This window comes from Opisthorchis viverrini (assembly GCF_000715545.1).
Source record: "Opisthorchis viverrini unplaced genomic scaffold opera_v5_665, whole genome shotgun sequence".
Classification (NCBI taxonomy): domain Eukaryota; kingdom Metazoa; phylum Platyhelminthes; class Trematoda; order Opisthorchiida; family Opisthorchiidae; genus Opisthorchis; species Opisthorchis viverrini.
The window spans coordinates 1,646-22,757 of NW_008752318.1; the positions used below are offsets into that span (position 1 = coordinate 1,646).

General features: G+C 42.0%; 1 protein-coding gene across 1 annotated transcript; it reads right to left on the minus strand.

The window, feature by feature from the left end:
• Positions 1–4,918: 4,918 nt before the first annotated feature.
• T265_11927 (hypothetical protein) lies at positions 4,919–15,640 on the minus strand (the record flags this gene model as incomplete). Its single annotated transcript, XM_009178755.1, has 9 exons — positions 4,919–5,083; positions 7,347–7,436; positions 8,507–8,628; positions 9,351–9,459; positions 10,213–10,288; positions 12,746–12,825; positions 13,608–13,689; positions 14,324–14,421; positions 15,446–15,640. 9 exons carry the CDS (start codon positions 15,638–15,640, stop codon positions 4,919–4,921), a joined length of 1,017 nt encoding a protein of 338 aa, XP_009177019.1.
• Between the last annotated feature and the right edge of the window lie 5,472 nt (positions 15,641–21,112).

Below are 21,112 nucleotides of genomic sequence, written 5' to 3' on the forward strand. Positions count from 1 at the left end.
TTCAGTTCAGTTCAGTTCAGTTCAGTTCAGTTCAGTTAAGTTAAGTTAAGCTCAGTTCAGGTTATTTTACTTTAGGTTAGCTTAGTCGTGAAGTAAGTTTTCGTAGCTTGTGAACGGTCCCTGTGTTCAACACTGCTAAGGAATATAGTGAAGCATGGTCGGGCCTGCAAGTCTGGCTGGAATCGTTGGGGTTTTTATTAAAACGCACAATTTTGGGACATTTACCGAACAAATCGATGTCCAACCGGCAGAATGCCGGAACAATTGGTGCGGTAAAACTGTAGGAAGACAAGCCCAAGATGATACCCATGAAAAACGAACTCGTGCCACTTTATATGAATAACTTATTCACAGGGTGTGTATCGTGGTTTCAATGTTTTGATAACCACTATCAATTTTTGATGACTAAACCTCTGGTTATTCTGTATGGGATGGTATATATCCCTCAATTTACCAACGTGACTAGCCCTTTTTTTACAAAAATCGTTCGATTCTACCTGCAAGTAGTTTTCTTGAAAGGCGACGGATGCCCAGCCATCGTGTCGTGTGACTCACCAGGTTTCGACCCTCTGGACTACCTGTAGTGTGCTCTTCTACACGGTTTCCTTAGAGGAGAAACTCTGCAAGAAATTTCACTACTTGGAACTGATCAAGTACCAACACGCAAAAACACTTCATCAGTGTCACATCTGTCTGAAAAGCATACCATACCATTGTTGATTCCAAGAATCTTCCAACATCTTGGAACCCACAAAACTGATATGCACAGAGGAAGTCCAAAGAAAAGTACAGACCTTCTACTGGTTCGCCTGTTTTCATACGATTTGATCTAATTGCGCAGGGTTTTAACCGAAAATAACCCAGACACCTTCCTCTAAGAATGAGTTACCCGGCTAATTTCAAACCATCATTAGCGGTTCACTTATGTCCCCTGTCGATACCTTATTCGTTCACAAGCAAAGCGTTTGAAAAAATCTGTCGGGTTCAAGTAGAACATTAGATCAATGGAAACTCTGGGTAGAGCTCACACAGTTTCACTGGTCTGCTACGTAGCTGAATAATTTAGCGTACTCTCCGCTAACATCGTGCGTATATATATATATATAAATGCCTCGAAGCATCCGAAACTCAGATATAGTAATACTCAACAACCCCTCTCACAAATCGCAGACCCAATATCTACTTAACATTCATTTGGCCTCGCTGATAATCTTCCGCACTGTTAAGTATAATGACCAGTTCTTCACGAGAATGCTGAAGCCTGTTGGTGGCCGTTATGAGGAATCTTGTGTGAAAAAACCTCCCTGTTCGGTTGAAAGCATCTTAGTCATTAGTATAAAACTGTGCTCAAAATGAAGGATCCTAAGTATTTCTTATGTGTAGCGAATCATTCGCTTCCACGGCTAGACTGACTTCATAGTTGAGATTCTGTTATCAATCTGCATTCAGGTCTTCGAGGCTGCCCAGCATACAACTCATTTATTGGATATGTGCAAACTCGGATACGAGGCTGAAACCCTCATTGACTCTGTCCACAACATATGTTCCTAACGGACACGCCCGTTGTTCCCTGGTATTGCCAAAATTAAATGAATTGCAGCTGTTCCGTATCGTGTTTTGCCATCGTCGCGAAACATGGGTTGAATTTTTCCATCAAGCTAGCCGTTCTGTGACAACCAAAAGCCTACAGGTAAAACCGTCGGGATTCTCAGACCTTGTGGACTCATCAAGACGCCCCCACACATCTGACGTACCAGTGCACGATAGGTGCACAGGACGAACAAAAATAGGCCGGTCGGCGGACACAGGTAGAACAGTCTTGTGTCATAGGCAAGTTGACCTCGTGATGCACGGAAACACGTTTGTGCAAAAATATGCATACTTTACTATCTAATGCATTTACCCACGGCGTCTCGTAAGGCGAGCCTCGACCTCAAAATCAATCTTAATTAAAAGTCCAGAAAATGAACGTTCGGGGCAAATGTAGTGCTCGCATCACTTGCACCTTCGTTCTTTTCCTGAAATTGAACGTTCATGTCGCAACATGGAATTCATTAGATAAACATCTTGTTAGCTATTTTCCATCATGACCCCATATCAGTAGGGCGACTGATGGTGGGTGGAAAATGATCGAGATAAACCGGAATTTTGAAAATCCGAATTGTTGCGGAGGAAGCATATGGATATGTCAAGCTTGACAGTAGCTGAATGAAGCTGCTGATTTCAATTCAAATAACTTCAGTGCAGTGCAGTTCAGTTCAATTCAGTTAGCTTAAGTTCAGTTTAGTTGAGTTCAATTAATTTTAGTTCAGTTAGGTTCAGTTCAGGTTTATTTTAGTTAGGTTAGTTTAGTCGTGGAGTGAGGTTTCCTTCCTTGTGAACCGTCCCTGTGTTCAACACTGCTAAGGAATATAGTGAAGCATGGTCGGGCCCGCAAATCTGGCTGGAATCGTTGGGGTTGTTATTAAAACGCACAATTTTGGGATCATTTAACGAACAAATCGATGTCCAACGGACAGAAAGTTGGAACACTTGGTGCGATAAAGCTCTCGAAAGACAAGCCCAATTTGATACTCATGACAAGAGAAAAGTAAAGTACAGACCTTCTACTGGTTCGCCTGTTTTCATACGATTTGATCTAATTGCGCAGGGTTTTAACCGAAAATAACCCACTTCCTCTAATCTAAGAATGAGTTACCCGGCTAATTTCAAACCATCATTAGCGGTTCACTTATGTCCCCTGTCGATACCTTATTCGTTCACAAGCAAAGCGTTTGAAAAAATCTGTCGGGTTCAAGTAGAACATTAGATCAATGGAAACTCTGGGTAGAGCTCACACAGTTTCACTGGTCTGCTACGTAGCTGAATAATTTAGCGTACTCTCCGCTAACATCGTGCGTATATATATATATAAATGCCTCGAAGCATCCGAAACTCAGATATAGTAATACTCAACAACCCCTCTCACAAATCGCAGACCCAATATCTACTTAACATTCATTTGGCCTCGCTGATAATCTTCCGCACTGTTAAGTATAATGACCAGTTCTTCACGAGAATGCTGAAGCCTGTTGGTGGCCGTTATGAGGAATCTTGTGTGAAAAAACCTCCCTGTTCGGTTGAAAGCATCTTAGTCATTAGTATAAAACTGTGCTCAAAATGAAGGATCCTAAGTATTTCTTATGTGTAGCGAATCATTCGCTTCCACGGCTAGACTGACTTCATAGTTGAGATTCTGTTATCAATCTGCATTCAGGTCTTCGAGGCTGCCCAGCATACAACTCATTTATTGGATATGTGCAAACTCGGATACGAGGCTGAAACCCTCATTGACTCTGTCCACAACATATGTTCCTAACGGACACGCCCGTTGTTCCCTGGTATTGCCAAAATTAAATGAATTGCAGCTGTTCCGTATCGTGTTTTGCCATCGTCGCGAAACATGGGTTGAATTTTTCCATCAAGCTAGCCGTTCTGTGACAACCAAAAGCCTACAGGTAAAACCGTCGGGATTCTCAGACCTTGTGGACTCATCAAGACGCCCCCACACATCTGACGTACCAGTGCACGATAGGTGCACAGGACGAACAAAAATAGGCCGGTCGGCGGACACAGTTAGAACAGTCTTGTGTCATCTGTCGACTCAATGCACTGCCCAAATTTCAATGTTTCTCCTGGTCACTCAAACCGTGCTAGTGGCGCATCATCAAACTTAGCCCCATCGACTTTGAATATTTTCTCATACAGCTCCTTCAAACTTCGTCGTATATTTAGTTAAGGTCGTTGGGTAGGCCTTAATGTGTCTAACAATCTGACTGGTATGGAGTCTTTTGGAATTTTCTGTTTTGGGCAGTTGTTCTCCTAACACATTTTCAACCTGAGATTAGCAGTCATACCACTTCCTTCTATCGCATATTTTCTCATACAGCTCCTTCAAACTTCGTCGTATATTTAGTTAAGGTCGTTGGGTAGGCCTTAATGTGTCTAACAATCTGACTGGTATGGAGTCTTTTGGAATTTTCTGTTTTGGGCAGTTGTTCTCCTAATTTCAATTCAACCTGAGATTAGCAGTCATACCACTTCCTTCTATCGCAAGGAATGTGATTCATCCGGGCAATCCACTGGCACTCTATACGAAACATCAGAGGTTGGGGATCCAGTCAAAACCTCAACTCAGCGGGCAATCCAATTACTTCGGTTACACACACAATTTACCGATCGATTAAAGCAGGTTTCAGCGACCAACTGGTGGAGCTGTTCAGTTACACCTTGTCTTTGGGTAAATGTTAGAGTAAAATAAAAGGAACGCTGCTGTTATATCCGACTGCTTTTTTAAATCCTGTGCCTAGTGCCAGAAAATTTACATAACACACCTATTCCAAACAAGCGAGTGTGTGGTAGTTGAAAATTTATAACAGTCTCGTGCAATTTAATGGGCCCTTTCTAGCAATAACCCGGGTAGACTGATGGCAGACTGAACGCCTTCAACATCGGTCGTGCTTCTGACAGATGCCTGAACGCCAATCACATTCAGTCGTGCTTCCATAGCATGCAAAAACGCTCATCGGCTGTTGCCAAATTGATTGAATGACGGACTTGTTTGTATGCTCCCCGGCTTTCCTATTCGAATTTTGGTGGAATTTTTAGGGACTCAGTAGCTTCAGTACTAGGGTTAATTTCAGGATTCGGAACTTTCAGATACAATAAATACCCTCATTCGCACATTAATCCAATTTCAGGAAAAGAACGAAGGTGCTAGTGATGTGAGCGCTACATTTGCCCCGAAACCTCATTCGCTGGACGTTTAAGTAAGATTGATTTTGAGATTGAGGCTCCCCTTACGTGACGCCGTCGGTAAATGCATTGGCTATTAACGTATGCATATTTTTGCACACACGTGTCTCTTTGCATCACGAAGTCAACTTGCCTGCTGAATTGTGAAGCAGCGCGTCCGGAATTGCTCGAGTGCTGCCTGGAAGCACATGAGCTCATCCCTCTTGGACAAGCCCTCTAGCGTTGGCTTATGGTGGGTTGTCACATCTATGACGATATCACGAAAGGTTTCCTTGACGATGTGGCTAAGCTGAAAGAAGCGAGAAGAATAGTTGTGGGAGTTTGTAGATAGACTACAAAAGATTTGTCGCACATCTAAACGAATCTATTTGGGGTTTCGCGTGGCTTAAAGTAACGGCCGATGAAAACATTGGACAGATGAGTTTCACCTGCTCTAATGCATCCTCAATACCTATTCTCCAACACACAAATGGACTGTTACCTAAAATAATTTTTTATCATGCATTCAGTTCCTTTATTGAGATCAACTAGATAAGAAAAAGAAACTATAAACCTGAAGTTCACGGTGCAGCTTTTGCCAAGCAGTTTCATGTTCATCCTCGGTTGCGGCCTTCATCAAGCGTCGAGACTTTGAAAACCAAAGCGCCTGGTAAGGGCGCTTTCTATCTACATAATTCGCCTGGAACCAAAAAACAATTATTCAACGCTTATTAATCACAGGAGCTCCGCCAATGCTGACTGAAGGAATTGACCCGTGGACTACTCAATATTGAGGAGAAACTACATAAAATCACACGGTTGCCAGCGGAACGCACATTACTGACGAAATTAATTCTTTTGTACATCAGTTTTGAGTACGTAGAACATCACCAAATTTTCAGGGATTCCGCTGATTATCTGAAGATTGGCGTCGACTCTCATGTGGCACCTTGAGTTAAGCAGGTGATTATTTCTGTTTTTTTATGGTCAATGGTAAACACCATGTTACGTCGGAGGGCGTAACATGAAATCGACGAATAATTGCAAGCTGTGAAACTCTTGTCAGTTGGACTGATAGGTTGTCTACATTAGCTTGATTATCACTGACCATGCTAGAGTCAGTCACCAGATGCTCGATGTGTTTGAACTACGATTCGCTCGCTCCGCTGTGTTTATGTAGATTGGCCGATATTCATCTAAATACGTGACTATCTCTACAACTGTCTATCTGTCTGTTTAACTTTCTGCCTGCCTGTCTATCAATATCTATCTATCTATGTATCTATCTATCTATCTATCTATCTATGTATCTATCTATCTATCTATCTATCTATGTATCTATCTATCTATCTATCTATCTATGTATCTATCTATCTATCTATCTATCTATGTATCTATCTATCTATCTATCTATCTATGTATCTATCTATCTATCTATCTATCTATGTATCTATCTATCTATCTATCTATCTATGTATCTATCTATCTATCTATCTATCTATGTATCTATCTATCTATCTATCTATCTATCCATCTACCAAGAGATTTGTAGCAAACCGCACGGAAAGGTGTATCGGAGTAACTGTTGTTTTCCTCAAAAGCAATTGTAATAGCAATTATTGAGTCTTCGTCGATATCAACTGGGATGTTACGTGTTTCTGCCACTGAAGTGACAACTTATTAGACTGTAATTGAAATGTGAAGTGGCCACTTGCTTCCTTAAACATCCAGTGACGTAAGAAATGATTGCTCCAGTAGACAATTCAAAATATCGAATATTGCGCTGAACACCTACTCTTATGATTCCGGTGCATCAGTAGATCATAATGGCCGTGGAACTTTCCAACTGGGAGACTTCCCATCGCCTGAAATAAACAATAAACAGACATCTTTCAGTTCAATATCAACCCAGATAGCGTCTTGTTCCAAACAATAAAAAAGCAACAATGAAAAAGCAATGCGACCGCAATTTTACACCATAGTACTAACGTGTGTGTTGAAAAATGCGGTTGCTCAATGAACATCAGTTCCAAAACCGTCTCACAAACATCAGTGTATAACACTGATGTCCACCGAATCACCAGTCTTATCACATAAGTTCGCTCACTCAGGTCCAAGGCACTCATCGCATCATCACGGAAAACCACATCACGTGGCCACACCACACGTGGCCACACATCGGCTCCTCGAGTGTCAACTGTTCAGATGGAAGTTTCAGTCATCGTGTAGATCTATTCTACCTCTGAGTAACTTATAAACGACTCATAGAAATTCCGACTTCCTTTTGTACCGTAGCACAGAAACGTATGAATCATCAGTTACTCAATGCCATTTCTTGGTTAACCGAACTGTGACAGTGGCTAGGCTTGGGTATCTAGATGTCTGGACTAGCAACCTTGCTGAACTTGGTTTATGAAACCTGAAGTTTCGAATCAAGTATTTTCAACATTGACCGCCAGCTTTCACAGGTAACAAAATACAACTGTTATCTCGATAGATACACTCATTTTCATAACAGTTTGACTTTTCACAAGTGACCCAAATGAATCACTCCGGCGCATTCTGTGACTCACCATTTCACCGTTTTTCATCACGTGACTAAACATTGTATGCTTTTTCACCTCCTCGTATTGTTCATCCAGTGTACGCTTTTTTATGTCTTCCTGCGTGCGGGTGGGCGACAATGACAACGGGGAGCTATGTGAAGCAGACAGATCAGCTTACGCAATTTTAAGGAGAATCCGCTGTAGGCAAAACATTGAAACTATGACTAGAGTTAAGACAACCGAGGTATGCAACGGCACATACTGCAGTAATATTAGTGAGCACTCCTCTATTCCTGTACACCATAAATGAACATACAACATATCTTAAGGATTTGATGCTCTATTGCTCTGATCAAAACCATCATCATTATCATTATCATCGTCATCATCATTGAGATCAACAACAGAGGTTAATACTGAGGATTCATAGCCGTTCAAGCATCATGAATTATTTGGTGGAAAAAGAAAGGTTTTAGAACAGGAAGGAAAACATAGGGCTAGCCTAATTTGTGCAACCGAGATACCTGCACATCCGAGACCAAGTCAGACCATTTGGATAGGATCTGACAGCAGGAAAGTCAGTGGCATAGTGATTCATTTCGACAGATGTACTGAGACGAAGGCGTTCAAAAGATGCACAAGCATCATAATCGTCGTTATCACCATCAGCATCGTTATCACCATCAACATCAACGTCATAACTGACAACATCCGTATTCAAAATCGACGCCTCCCTCCGTGCATTCAAAATCCATTTGAAGCCATAATCAAATGAAAAGACTAAACATAGATGGGGAAAGTATTCGGTGCTGGCCTGTCACAATTATTCTGATGCGCCTACATCTCCAGGCAATCTGAACCGAAAATGATAACAAGAACTCCAATAACATCGATTCAGGGACACTAACGGCGGAAATCAGGCGGTCTCCATTGTAGAGTGCGAATCACACTGATTGCACCCAGAGTTTTGCTAGCCTCTTTCATATCCCGCTGGAACATCAGAGGCAAACCTGATTGGGGGGGATGGTGAGAAATTTCGGACATGCAATCCCCGAATTGCCATAACTCCACTTCATGCTTGAAAACAAAACAAATAAATCAAATGGTCTACCACTGGCTGCTGAATACCACCGAAATACCCACCAAAAACTGACAGGCTCATCTGCAACAGTTCTGGTAAAACTTACGAATTCCGAATCTAAAACCCAGACATACGAGTAATTGTCCGCTAGACAAACATCGATGTCCTTGTCCGAACAAAACAAAGCAAAGGATGGTTCATCTTCCTTGGCTGATGTTGTCACGTAGACTGCAGATTTAGGGGTTCAGACAAAAGATAGTATAGGTCAATATAAAAGATGTTTGAAATAGTGAGGTAAATTATCAAAGAACGGATCCTGTGATTAACAGAAAAAATGAAGCATGAAGACGTTTAGAACTAACACACTACTCAGAATATCGCGGGCGTTTCATTGACAGAACATCATGGTTTTTATGCTTCTTGTGGCGAATCAGGTAGACGCAGTACTTGACTTTCCCGAAAACCTAATCAAGACTTGAACGCAGACTGGGCATAACTTGCAAAACACCCTCAAGAACGGGACTTATATATGGGTTCGGTTGGGTCAGCTCGTCAAAATAAAATAAGTGTGTGAATGTATAATCTGTTTTTACGGTGGACCCGCTCAAAAAAACCACTGACAAGAACGGTCGAAGTTAGTCAAGCCACACTAATTCGACCTGTTTTTCGGTGGGTTGAAGTGTACTTTTTATGAAAGATCAACGAAAGGTTTGAAATTTACAATGAATGAATTCATTTGGCATTGGTGGTTGCTGCAAAGGAACACCAAAATATCACATGGGTTGTACCGGTTACACAATGTTTTCACCCACCCATATGAAATTGGTTCAAAAGCGGAACTTCCTTCTGTTTTACTGGTCAACGCCGCTTTTAAACCATATATGGTTGACATTATGAATGCTCTTTCACAGGATCCATGCAACAATTAGCCAGAAATTTACGCTACTTACTTCCCATATTTGAAGGAAGAACATCGCGAAACATAGAGCCAGAGTATTTGTTGAACATTTTTTTTGAATGCATGTAGGCGAGGGTATCGTTCAACTCCATGGCATACAGCTGTCGCAAGACAAGAAAAAACATTCTCGTGAGCTCGAAATGGGGCACTCGATGAGTCAGTCACCGGTGATGTGGATCATTTGGTTGAAGAATGTGCGATGTTATGCCCTGACGTCGTGCGGGTAAACGAGGCTGTTGGTTGGTCGCTATTGGCCGAACGGTTACACGTTGCATCTATCAAGCTTTCCACCCATGATTTCCACTAAAGATGGAACATTGCTCCATCACAGATTGTTTTTTCATACATAAATGTGAAAACTTCATACACTTAAAGATTCATGCTTTCGCTATAGAAGCAAAAAGCAGTATTTTATCTTGTCAGGAAGAATTCGGTTGACGCGTTCTTCGTATCCCCTACGCCTCAAGAGTGACCCTATATGACCGGCTCCTTTGTCTATGTTACTCAAGTTTGCTCAGCATTCTGAACGGATCGAAATCATGTGTGTCCTACGAACTTTAACTTCGTAAAACAAAATCAATTTGACGGTGTCATTGAAAGCACCTTGACGAGACCTGTCAAGCTTGAATCCCTGAGGATGTCACTCTTGAGAGTGCCGTACGAACATATAGCCGCATGCGTTCCATTTTTTGATTGTTTTCTAGAACAGCTTGAAAATAAACTCCCTTTATAAAGAAATACCGATGTCATTGCACCAACACGTTTGCGTAAGCCTTTTCAATCCATTCACTACTTAGCTTCAAATAAAAAATCAGCTTGCTAAAACCATGGTTATCAAAGATAACTAAACTTACATTTTCTTCAAGGAAGGCTATACAGGAAGTCTCACCATGGCCAGAGTAAAAGATGAACACGTTGTCATTAGGACCGCTGTTATTGGGCAGAAAGTTTAAAGTGATCTTACAGAGTAGCTTATTGGCTGGCGCTCGCGGAGATATCAAAACACAAGAAAATACCCGCGGAAATGGAAACTTAGCGAACAAGTATTTCAGAATATTGTTCAGTACTCGCGGCTGCATATAATCAGTAGCTAAATTCACTTCTTCTAGTCAGCTTTCTCCATGGCTACGTAAATACGGGGAGGGAAATTTGATTTTTGGACGTCTGATTTTAAAACCTGTTGTTTTCAATGTACGAAGATGGTTTGAAGCAGTTTTGCACTTTAGCCAGTTTTATTATCTTGCCGTTGAAACAGTCACACTCAGCTCTTTTGAAAACACGTTCTTGTAAGAATGATTAGATTTGTTTAATATCTACATAATATAAACACTACTAAGGAAAAATATTACGACCAAGGTGGGGCGATCCTAATTTTGAACAGGGATATCCAAGAAGCCATATGTATTTATCTAACATTCATCTGGATCTGTTCCATTTGTTGGTCGTAGATCAAGATGGTGTTCATCCGTTCTCTACTCATAGTGATCGGTTTTCAAATGTTTCATCACCAACCGAAGTGACATCATGAGTGATTGGTTGGGTTGGAAGTTATTGCATACTTGTCTGATATTATACGGCTGTGACTGGCTGATGGGAACATAAACTTCTCGGGGTCCAAATGGTCGATTTCGAACTGTGCTGCGTTGTGGCTAGCATCCCCTGAATTGGATTCCTGCTTTAAGTAGGTTGTGTCTGAGGACCTTCTGTTCATTTTCCGATTGATCGTTTACCGATTTTTAACTTGTTGCATTCTGGCTTTCCACCTTCGATTGGCTCCCATTCAGACTTCTGGTTTCGATAGTATTTTGATTGTTTTTTTCCTGAATTGCTGTTTTGCTGTAGCCTGATTTTTCACGAATGCTCTTCCAGTTGATAAAACTTGCTTATTGTGAAGATGGGTTTATCGCCTTTGATCATCTATTCTATAGACCACCCCTATTTCTTTTGGCAACTCAACTAACTACAGGCGGCTTCGGAAAAGCCAAATTTTTTCAACTTAGTATTGCAAGAAATTTAACCACCCTTCTCTTAGTTTCCCTATTAGATCTGTTAACGAATGTGCGTAAAGCAGAAAAGCCAAACAGAAAGTGCAAAAACTGACGGGCAAAGGTAACGTCGAGCTCACGAAAAATAAAGTTTTGTACAACGTTAGACAGATTTCAAAATACAGACATTTGAACTCACAGTATGTCCAGTCACAATAATATCTCTTTTTATATGCCCAACGAAATATTTTTTGTCGGACAATGTAGTTTCGCGGAAAACTACCTGGCTGCAGCAGGATATAATGTCCGTGACAGACAGCGGAAACTTCATACACCAGGCGACTGCAAATAATGTGCTACACATCTATTACCACTTGGCGGGTGAGTTCAGAAATGAGTGTTTGTCAAACTGAGTGCTTTGGAAGGGTAAATGCGGAAACTCCCCACTCCAAGCTATCGTGAAAACTGGCGAAACCTCACAATAACGCCTATATGAACAGCTAGCAGACCACCGCCTTGGAATGGCGACCGAAAAGTTCACGAAACACTAAGTTCCCGGAAGCAAACCTGAATGAGAGCAGACCACCAAATAACACGCAGTACTTGAATAAGGCCCAATAATCAGTGTTCACAAAAAAACTTTTAAATCAAGCGGGTTTCTTTCCAACTGCGAACGAAAAAGATCGGTTCACGAGAGCTGGGAATATGTACAGAAACTTCCATCGCAGGTCGATGTGCGAAACACCGGTTAATGAGGAAACACGCACCTAGTGCAAAATTGACAGGATGAGAGACATACATTTTGCGAGTGAATAAACATTTGCCTCGTTTTCTGTATGCCGACGCTTTGCATCTCGTCATGTGCGGGTCAAGAATGCGTGGGAGGAATTTCGAAAGAACCACTTTGACGTTACTAAACCACACAGAACCTATGTTGAAACAGGCCTTATAAAAGCTGATGGTATTATCGGTGAATGGCGATACAGATTTGGGCGATAGCCATAAATCGAGAGGGCCGCTAGTGGACGTGGATTTATATTATTCACTCAACAGTGATTATTTGCGTTGTTCAACGCCGTGAGTTAAAACAAATCCTGAATCCGAGCAAACCAAAATCGACCGACCCAACTTTGTACACGACCAAGCAGACATTTGCACACTCTCAAATGCGCATATCTGAATTTTTCGGAATTGATGCCTATGATTTAATAATAACCAAAATCAGAAATGGAGAAACCGGGTTTTCCCTGGAGTGAAGCTTACTCGAAGAGATTATGTTCCAAATTATATACGAGAATACCAAACACGCTTTTCGTAAATCCGAGGACGGTGACCTGCAAAATTAGAATTCTGGCTGTGATCAGCAGGTGCATCAACAATATCCACTTCCGCGCCAACTAACCTTTTCAGCACCTTTTTCTTGTTGGCTTCAAGTTTCTTATCGCCTTTTAATACTTTCAAGAAGTTATCCCGTGTGACATCCTAAAACAGATAAACATGCATGACCAATTATTCTTGTGACAATGGTGTTTCCGACACTCACTCTCTTCCCAGCAGCTATCGCCTTTCGCCCTAAGAAATAATTCAAATCCAAGAACTGCCTTTTATCTTCACACATATTCTATTCACAATGATCGCTGTTTGCTGAAGACTAAATAATTCGATTGTTGGTCTGTTTATCAACCATGGCAATTGGATTTAATCCCCAAGCCTATGGGTGGTAGTTGAGTTGAAGATGGACTACCTGGAAGCACTACAAAGTAGCCCTCATCTACCTCGGTAGCTAAGGAAAGCAACATACGTGAGAAACAGCCGTTATCCCGAAATGAGTATCACTCATAAGCCCTCAACGGAATCGCAGCTGAACATCTCTTATCTATGATATTCTTTAGCTGAATGTGCTTTCCTGGACGCGCTGCTTAGTTTGATTGGTGCATCACTCAGGATATCATAGGATATTTCCCCTGAAAACTATTCGGGCACTGTTGGTCCTCGTGCACATTTCGTGGTTCTTTTAACAAGAACGCCAACCAACTTGATAGGCCAACTGAAGGTGGTTGAACTTGAACGTGGGCTGCCTGACGGTTCGCTATGTCCTTACGAATGGTGTTCGTTCAAGTGGATTGACCATTCTGTACTAGGGTAAAACTGATTAATCTACCCTACGGTTTTGATCCACAGTGTCATTTTAATTGCACATTGTGTTACCCCGTAAACTGATGCCGGAATTCACTTGATTGCTACGCACCGGAACACGGACTTACTTTTCCACGGTAGTCAATCACCACACCCTTGTAGACATCCTCGTGCTCGTAGTCATGGAACACTTTGCCTTTAAACGGGTTTCTAGGATAAAAGAACGAAAAGTAGCAGTGAGTCTTTTGCCTCCCGACCTCATCTATCTACGCTTGTGAAAACTCCATTAATCCAGCCCTTGTGCAAAATTCGCGTGTCATGGCGGCTAGGCAACTTAAAAATGCTACAGCCGAACGAACCATTAAACAATGAACGACTTACGAGTGTTAGTCTCCACAAAACAACCAAACTTTAATGTTTTAAGCAGGTTTTAGAAGGTTCGGCTGCATTACAAAATGTTTAGCTGACTAGATTGTCTGCTTACTATTTGCTCCAAATCATCAGCCGGCTGGTGCATTCAGACGACATCTATATATCAATGTGCTTTACTTAAGGCTACGGAAATGAGTATTCAAAAGAGTACATACCACCATCATCATCAGAATGAGTTGCTTGCATCAGGGTTCTATGGCGTCTACAGTCATAAAAACGCATCAACCGAAAGAAAATCTGATATGACATCTGAAGTGACGCAAAAAAGCCCATAAATTTCCGGAACTCAAATTCAACAATTATGCACATGGGAAATACAGCAAGACAATGAGACGTGTCAGATCCAAACACCAAAGCGCATTTTCTACACTATATTTGCTATCATATTTTGGAAATTGTACGCGATATTTACTTGGGATTGTTTGCAATATCGTCGTATGCAAAGGTAATTATATTCTCCGGTGGAACACCGTTTTCACGCACGACATGATACGCGTGGTAAACGTTCGCCTGAATGAGGGAACAAATGACACGTGAATTTAGGATAACAGGCAGAGTGAGGCATAGAGACAAAATGGGGCAAGCGGAGTGTGTAGAGTAATCCAGACTTGGTGGAGTATCAGTTCTTCAAACAGCATTCGGATGCATTATCCCAAGAACAGGAAGCACGATTCTACTCTGGAAGAGCTTGTGTGGACCACAGTTCCACATTCAGTCAAGTGTCCGAGCAACGACCTGCTCGCCGAAGCTGTACGATCTTGGTATCCTCTGGCTTCGAAAATACGTCCGAATCTGTTCCCTTTTGCACTAGCTAAATGGTCACATATAACCTGATGCAAGAGATAGACGAGCGAACGAGCGAATTTGACCAAGATATATTTGTTTATTCCAAAAACTTGATCTCACCAAGTAGCATGCATTTATCCGCTCACATTGCCTAGCAATTCCGGTGCCTTCGCCGTGACAGCTAATGTTTTTGGTACGTCAGCGGCTTTTGTTGAGATTTCTGAAGCGTGGTTTATACATCAAGTCACTCTAGGCTAAGGTACTGCGGGGCCCTTGGGCCTTCAGGTCAGATGAATACTGGTGTCTTTAAAACCATCGAATTCGTGTTTGATACAACACCATATCTTCCACCCACAGGCCGTCATTTCCCTAACATAACGCGCCATAAATCACTTATGGGTGACGATGTTGGATTCCGAGTAACGTGAATCACACCAGGCACCTCCGTAAAATCTGAGTTTAATAGGACCGGAGTATCGACCCTGCCCAAAACATAATATCGATTTCCGACAAGGAACTACTGACGAAAACGAATACGAGCCAAGAAATGTGCGCTCACTAGTGTTTCCATTATTGTTGGCTGCTATCCACCGCCATTTAGAGTGGAATGTCACAGCCATGGAGAAAACCAGGTGGGATACAAATGTTGGGGGACCATAATTGCAAACTTACACTTTAAAAACCAATTCTTGCGGGATTTAGGTGAAGCTTTGAGCCTCAAACCAATAAAGAACCAACAGAAACCTACTTGGTGTCGATAATTTTCCCAGGTGTTTGAACCAGCGGCCAGGACAACCCAGTTCTTCGACGGCTGATTGTTAGATAGGGATGACCAATTTTGGACACCGGTGGCTTCCAACGTTGCCACATGCTTGATGTAGGAGAAGAACGCGAAAATAAGCGAACAACGACGCATCATATACCGGCTTACTTGAAGCTTCATGTGCCGGGAATTTTATATTGTGCGTCTCGTGTGAGTTGACCTTTGCCTTACAAATGTATGACGATGGTGTGGAAAAGGTATCCACCACAAATCTATTAGACCTGCGGTACAAAGTTTATGCTAATCCGGGTATGAGTAACCGTTTTGATCAGCTTGTTCAATGGCTGATCATTTGCACAAACTTATTCCGACAATGCGTGCGCGTCGGTGATTTTTGTTCTTTTGATCAACAAATGTGGATCATTTCGTTGAGTACCTGTGCGCTTCAGGCAGCATTGAGCAGCAAACTGACTGTGCAAATTGGTTTCACTTAGCGGCTGGCCTCTGGAAATTTTTGTTCTGGGGCGACATCAAAGCGGTTTCTAGTATTATTAGGTCATAGTAGAAATGTGCATTCGGCAAATTGGTTTTTGCAGTGCGTCAATATAAGGCTTGACAAACTGGTCCAACTCAGAATGGAAACTCCTCAAAAGCTTGGTGTTTATTCACTGCGTAAATTGTCGATTTCCAGTCCTTTCTGGTTGATCTAAGTGAGGAAAACTGAAGGTAACGCAAAGATTTGCACAGAGGAATTTACTATTCCCTATGGTGTTAGTGTACATAAAAATACACGTTCATGAAGCTCATTGAATGGGCTCTTACACACAAGTAGAATGTTGTTTTGTAATTTCATCGCTTTCTGTAACCTCTTTTCTTAATTTTGCAAATTGGGGGTGTGCGTTGCAAGATTTTGTTTTATATCCGGGATGGATGATCAAAAGGGTGTGCGTTGCAAGATTTTGTTTTATATTGTCTTAATCAGGAATGGATGATCAAACTATACAAGCCATTTAAGCTGAAATTAGTATTGTTGCTCCAGTAGTGTTCTTTGTATCGAGGAAAACACACTTTAAAATTCGCAGGGCTCACCTGAGTATGATAGCCTGTTTGGTTTGTGGGCGTCTGGAAGTGACTCCGATCGATGTTTTTTTCAATAACAATTTGATTTTCATGGATACGTTCAAAAAGTGAACTTGTCAACAACAACAACGAATCCAGTGACTCTTCCGCCGACCTCGGGTGCTGCTGCTGGTTGCCTACTTGCTTACAGCGGAATGGCAATTCCAGATCGATGACTGCGACAAATATCCTGCGCGTACGCTCAAGAGGTCCAGAGAATACAGACACTTTATTTTCAATATGACTGACCGACTTCACTCACTTACTTTCAGATGGAATGAGCACTCGAGAAATCCGGTGTAACAATGACCGGATTCCTGAAACTTATTCGCGGATGCCTTCAACCGACTGAGACTTTCAATCCACCCTATTGGACGCCCAAACAGTCAACCAGTCAAGCAAAAACATATGATGATGAGTGTCCAAACAACGCTGATTCAAAGCCTTGATTCAACTCAATTCAACAGCGGGCAATACTCCTTGTTCGTAGTGTTCCTTTTCGGTGAGTCTTTTCGCAAAATTGGGCGCTGTGGTGAATTCAGTTCCTCGAAAATCAACCCCAAAGAACCACACCAATCAAGCGTATACTCTCAAGAAGAGGGTTTAGAAATGGGGTCACCAATATCCCCGATTCTGGCCAACATATACATGAGACACTTTGAGCAGAAAGCTTTAAACGGATACGAGTGTTCATCAAGGGTTTTCTGGTGTTACGTAGATGTAATCAAACGGGATCGGCTCAGCGAATTCTTTCAATATCTGAACAATTTAAACACTCACTTTAAGGTAAGCATTGCGCCAGAATTCCCTATGGGTACACTACCTTACCTTGACTAAATGAGACACAAGCGGGGTGGAAATAAAAACCAATGTTCACCGGAAATAAACAAAAAATCGTTAGTTTGTAGAGTCAAAAACAGTATATGCTTCTATAAATTCAACGATGTTTAGAACAGTGAGAGCACGGCTTACAGAGTAGTTCGACCGAAGGGCAGCACAATTTGAGGTAGAAAAGCGACCTAGAAGTCGGGGATAAACGATGGAATTAAGTCAGCAGCAACTAAGGCGAATAGTGTTGGTACTGCCATGGCCCAGCAACCAGTGGCCATTCCAGAAGATGTTCCTCCCTACTTGAGAGTCCATCTGATTAATTGACTACGCTGAAAGAGCTAGTAAATTACCTACCCTTCTCTGTGGTGTAGGAGAGGAGAGTGGAAGAAAGCAGTTTCTCAATCTTACGTACCTGGTTGTCCTTAACCTGTGTGTGTTAAGCTAAATTTACTTAATCATGTGGTTGTTGAAATCCCTTCGACAGCCCACGAAGTGTTTCGCCCTTCCAGTTCGGGCTCATCAGGTAGAAGTGCCCGGGTTTTCGTCAACCATATGTTCTAGTTGAACCAGAATTGGACTGATTTCAAGAAATGCACTCAGTTGCAGATCAATTTGGATTTCACGAGAAAATCAACTGATATGATATTTCTTCAAATGAAAGCGCTGCACGCAGGCCGCCTCATGTTTCAGTTGACACGATACTCCAGATATTGCAGTAGATTTTCACAGGGAAGCTACTCAAAAGGATGCTGAAATCGGCCATCCCATACAAAACAGGGACTTCTGAAGTCATTAAAAGGCTACTGAATACGGCCAACATCAGAGTGGCATTCCAGAAGGAAAGACTTTACGCTCGGTGTTGGTGCATTCGAAGGATTGGCTTCCGGTTGATAGAACTAGGAACTGTGTATACAAAATAAAATGTAACGACTATACGAAGGTTAACCTACATTTATTGACAGCCAGGGAATTGCACATCAGAATTGGTGAGCATAGTCGTTCCATTAAAAGACAACCGAGAGACAAAGACGAATATTAGGTGATATTCAAAGATCCGACAATGGCAGAATATGCATTAGACAATGGGCTAGAAAAGATTTAGAAAAAGTGGACAACCTGAGACGGGGTTTAGGATTCACACCGCAGCAACTGGTGATCGAATCGGTGGAAATCGCCAAGGAAATCCCAGCGTGAATAGAATGACGTTGGTAGAACTTCGCGAACGTGTGGAGTGCTGTCTAAGATCAGCCTAGATGACACAAGGCTGTGTGCAGGTATCAGCAAAAAGGTCTGTGTCCAAATGTACAAAATTGAACCATAGTTAGATCCAGTTCACCACCCCCTCGCCTCATCCCCAATGCAATAGTGCCGGAACCTTTGATGAACGCGGGTTCACGAAATCTGTGAACGACTCAAGATGAATTCTGCTTTAATTTGTCAAATTGTGAGAAGAGCAAGGAGGAATAATCCAGATTCATTATGAAGAATAATCCTTCCCTCTAACCAATCTAACGTAAATGTTAGTCATCCCCACTAACCAAAAAACTGGAACATCAGACTAAACACCCAGCACAGTTCAAGCCGGTTAGTCATGAGAATTCTCACGGACTGGTTCCCTGACTGGCTTAAAATACAGTGAAACTACATACCCACCGATCTAGTGGAGGGTGTCTTCTAATAAAATGCAACAGATTATTTAAAACACAGCCTTGAAATTTTTCGCATAAAATGGCGTAAAAGGCTGGATTCGAAACAAGGCTAGTGATTTCAAGCCTCAACCACCTAATCATTCTGAGGTCCTAAGCCAATTGCAAATTCAGGAAGCAATTTTCTAAGGATGAGATAAAGTTTGAACTTGTTCCTGGAGAGAGACTGTCATGAACGCGAATGAAGTCTGTTACCAACCATACTTGCAGCGTCTCCCACTTGTGTTAGGTTCAAAGGAGACTTGTGAAAATTTGCGATCATTACGAGAGGTTTTAGGGCGATGAATAAACACAATTTCTAAAACTCTACACACAACTTCTCTGTGTTCAAACAAGGGTCTCATGGCTACGAGTCAGTCGCGGTTACTGCTCACTTTGGAGGAATTCATTTGTGTAATTTTTGCCGCCTTTCTGGAGGAGACTGCAAGTTCATGATAGAGAGCCTTGTCTCTGGGCGTGGATTTATCGTTCTTCAAATTTGATAAGAGCATGTGTTTGTTCCCTGGGTAATCAAACTTCAACTGAATAATTGTAAACTACTTACAATGCTTGAGTAGGCGAATAAGTGGATCAATTTGGGTATTCAAATTCGGACAACCGCAACTTTTCCAAATTTTCCGTAACTACATCGGGGACCGGGGCGAGAAAAGTTATCGCACTGTTTTTGTGTATCACATTCCCTTAAAGTTGCATCAGCATTGCACCATTTGACATCATCCTCTGTCTACTGTCCGATTAATTATCCAGTGGTTCGCCAGTGAAACGGCCGGCAAAGTTCAGTGACTTGAAAACTTCAGTGATGAGGTGAATTAGGAATCTTTGTGAATTTGGACAAGATTTTGTTTGGCGACAGGACTTGTTCCAACCGAAGTCCAGATTAAGCTACCTGTAAAACAGCCGCGTAAAAGTCAATTTTGCCTCATTCTCACATCCGCTTAGAAAATTTAAGATTAAAAAGCTTATCCTTCAAAACTATTCTCAGTCATTTGATAATTTATTCATTTGTTTACTTCTCAGAAGACACTGGCTTCTACGCTGAGATGGTAGGAGACACCAAAAACGTGAGCGCATTCCAGGATAAGTGAGATCTTATACGTTTCAGAAGGGTTCGGTAAAAAACCGGTAGTTTTTATTTCGGCAACGTTTCGCCTTTGACACAAAACCTCCTCCAAGTGAGCAGGTCGCCAAATTGACCAGGTTATAAGAAAGCCAGGGAACCAATCAGTGAGCCCCCTTCAGATAGTCACAATAGATCAGTGTTGAGAGTGAATTCGGGCTCTTGTCCATTACTGGGGTTGTCCAAATCCCACTTTGGTGGACTGAAGGAGTTTCAGATGAATTCTGGTCGGAATTGATTTTTCGGGGTAGTGTGTGCTCCCAGAATTTAGTTTCAGCGTGTGCGTTTAGGTCAAGTGAAATTCGGACCTCGGCTACTCTTTCTACCGATGATCGCATACCAAAAATTGTCAGCTCATCTGACCCAAAAAAAGATTTCCACAGGCTTGCCAGTGCCACGCCATTTATTCTGTTAACACTGATATACTTTGTGATTTCTTCCGCCTCGGCTATCAGTCTCTGTGAGGTGGACCGTGGTCCTCGCCTCAAAACCTCAACATTTTCTGAATATATCAAGCGCGTTTTCCGCAATTGACAAGGCTTACAGTAACGCTTGATATTTGTTAGCGTTTCTCGGCGGTCCGCTAATTTTTCTACCATACTCTCTGATACTGATGTAAAATTCGATGGCCGTTTGTCCTGGTTCAGTCGTTATACTTAATTTCATAGAGGAAGTATTGGGTTCTGCTTGCCTTAAGGCAATCCTTCAACTACATTATTGCAGAGCGCAGTATTTTCTCTCTGGAACGCTACGCTTATGGTAGCCGTGTTTAGAATTCATCGAATGACCTCGGAATAAAAACTGTCCTGATCCGTTCCCCGTTATGTTCCTCTACAGGTGAAAGGAAGAAGGAAATAGGAGGAAGAAATACAAATGTAA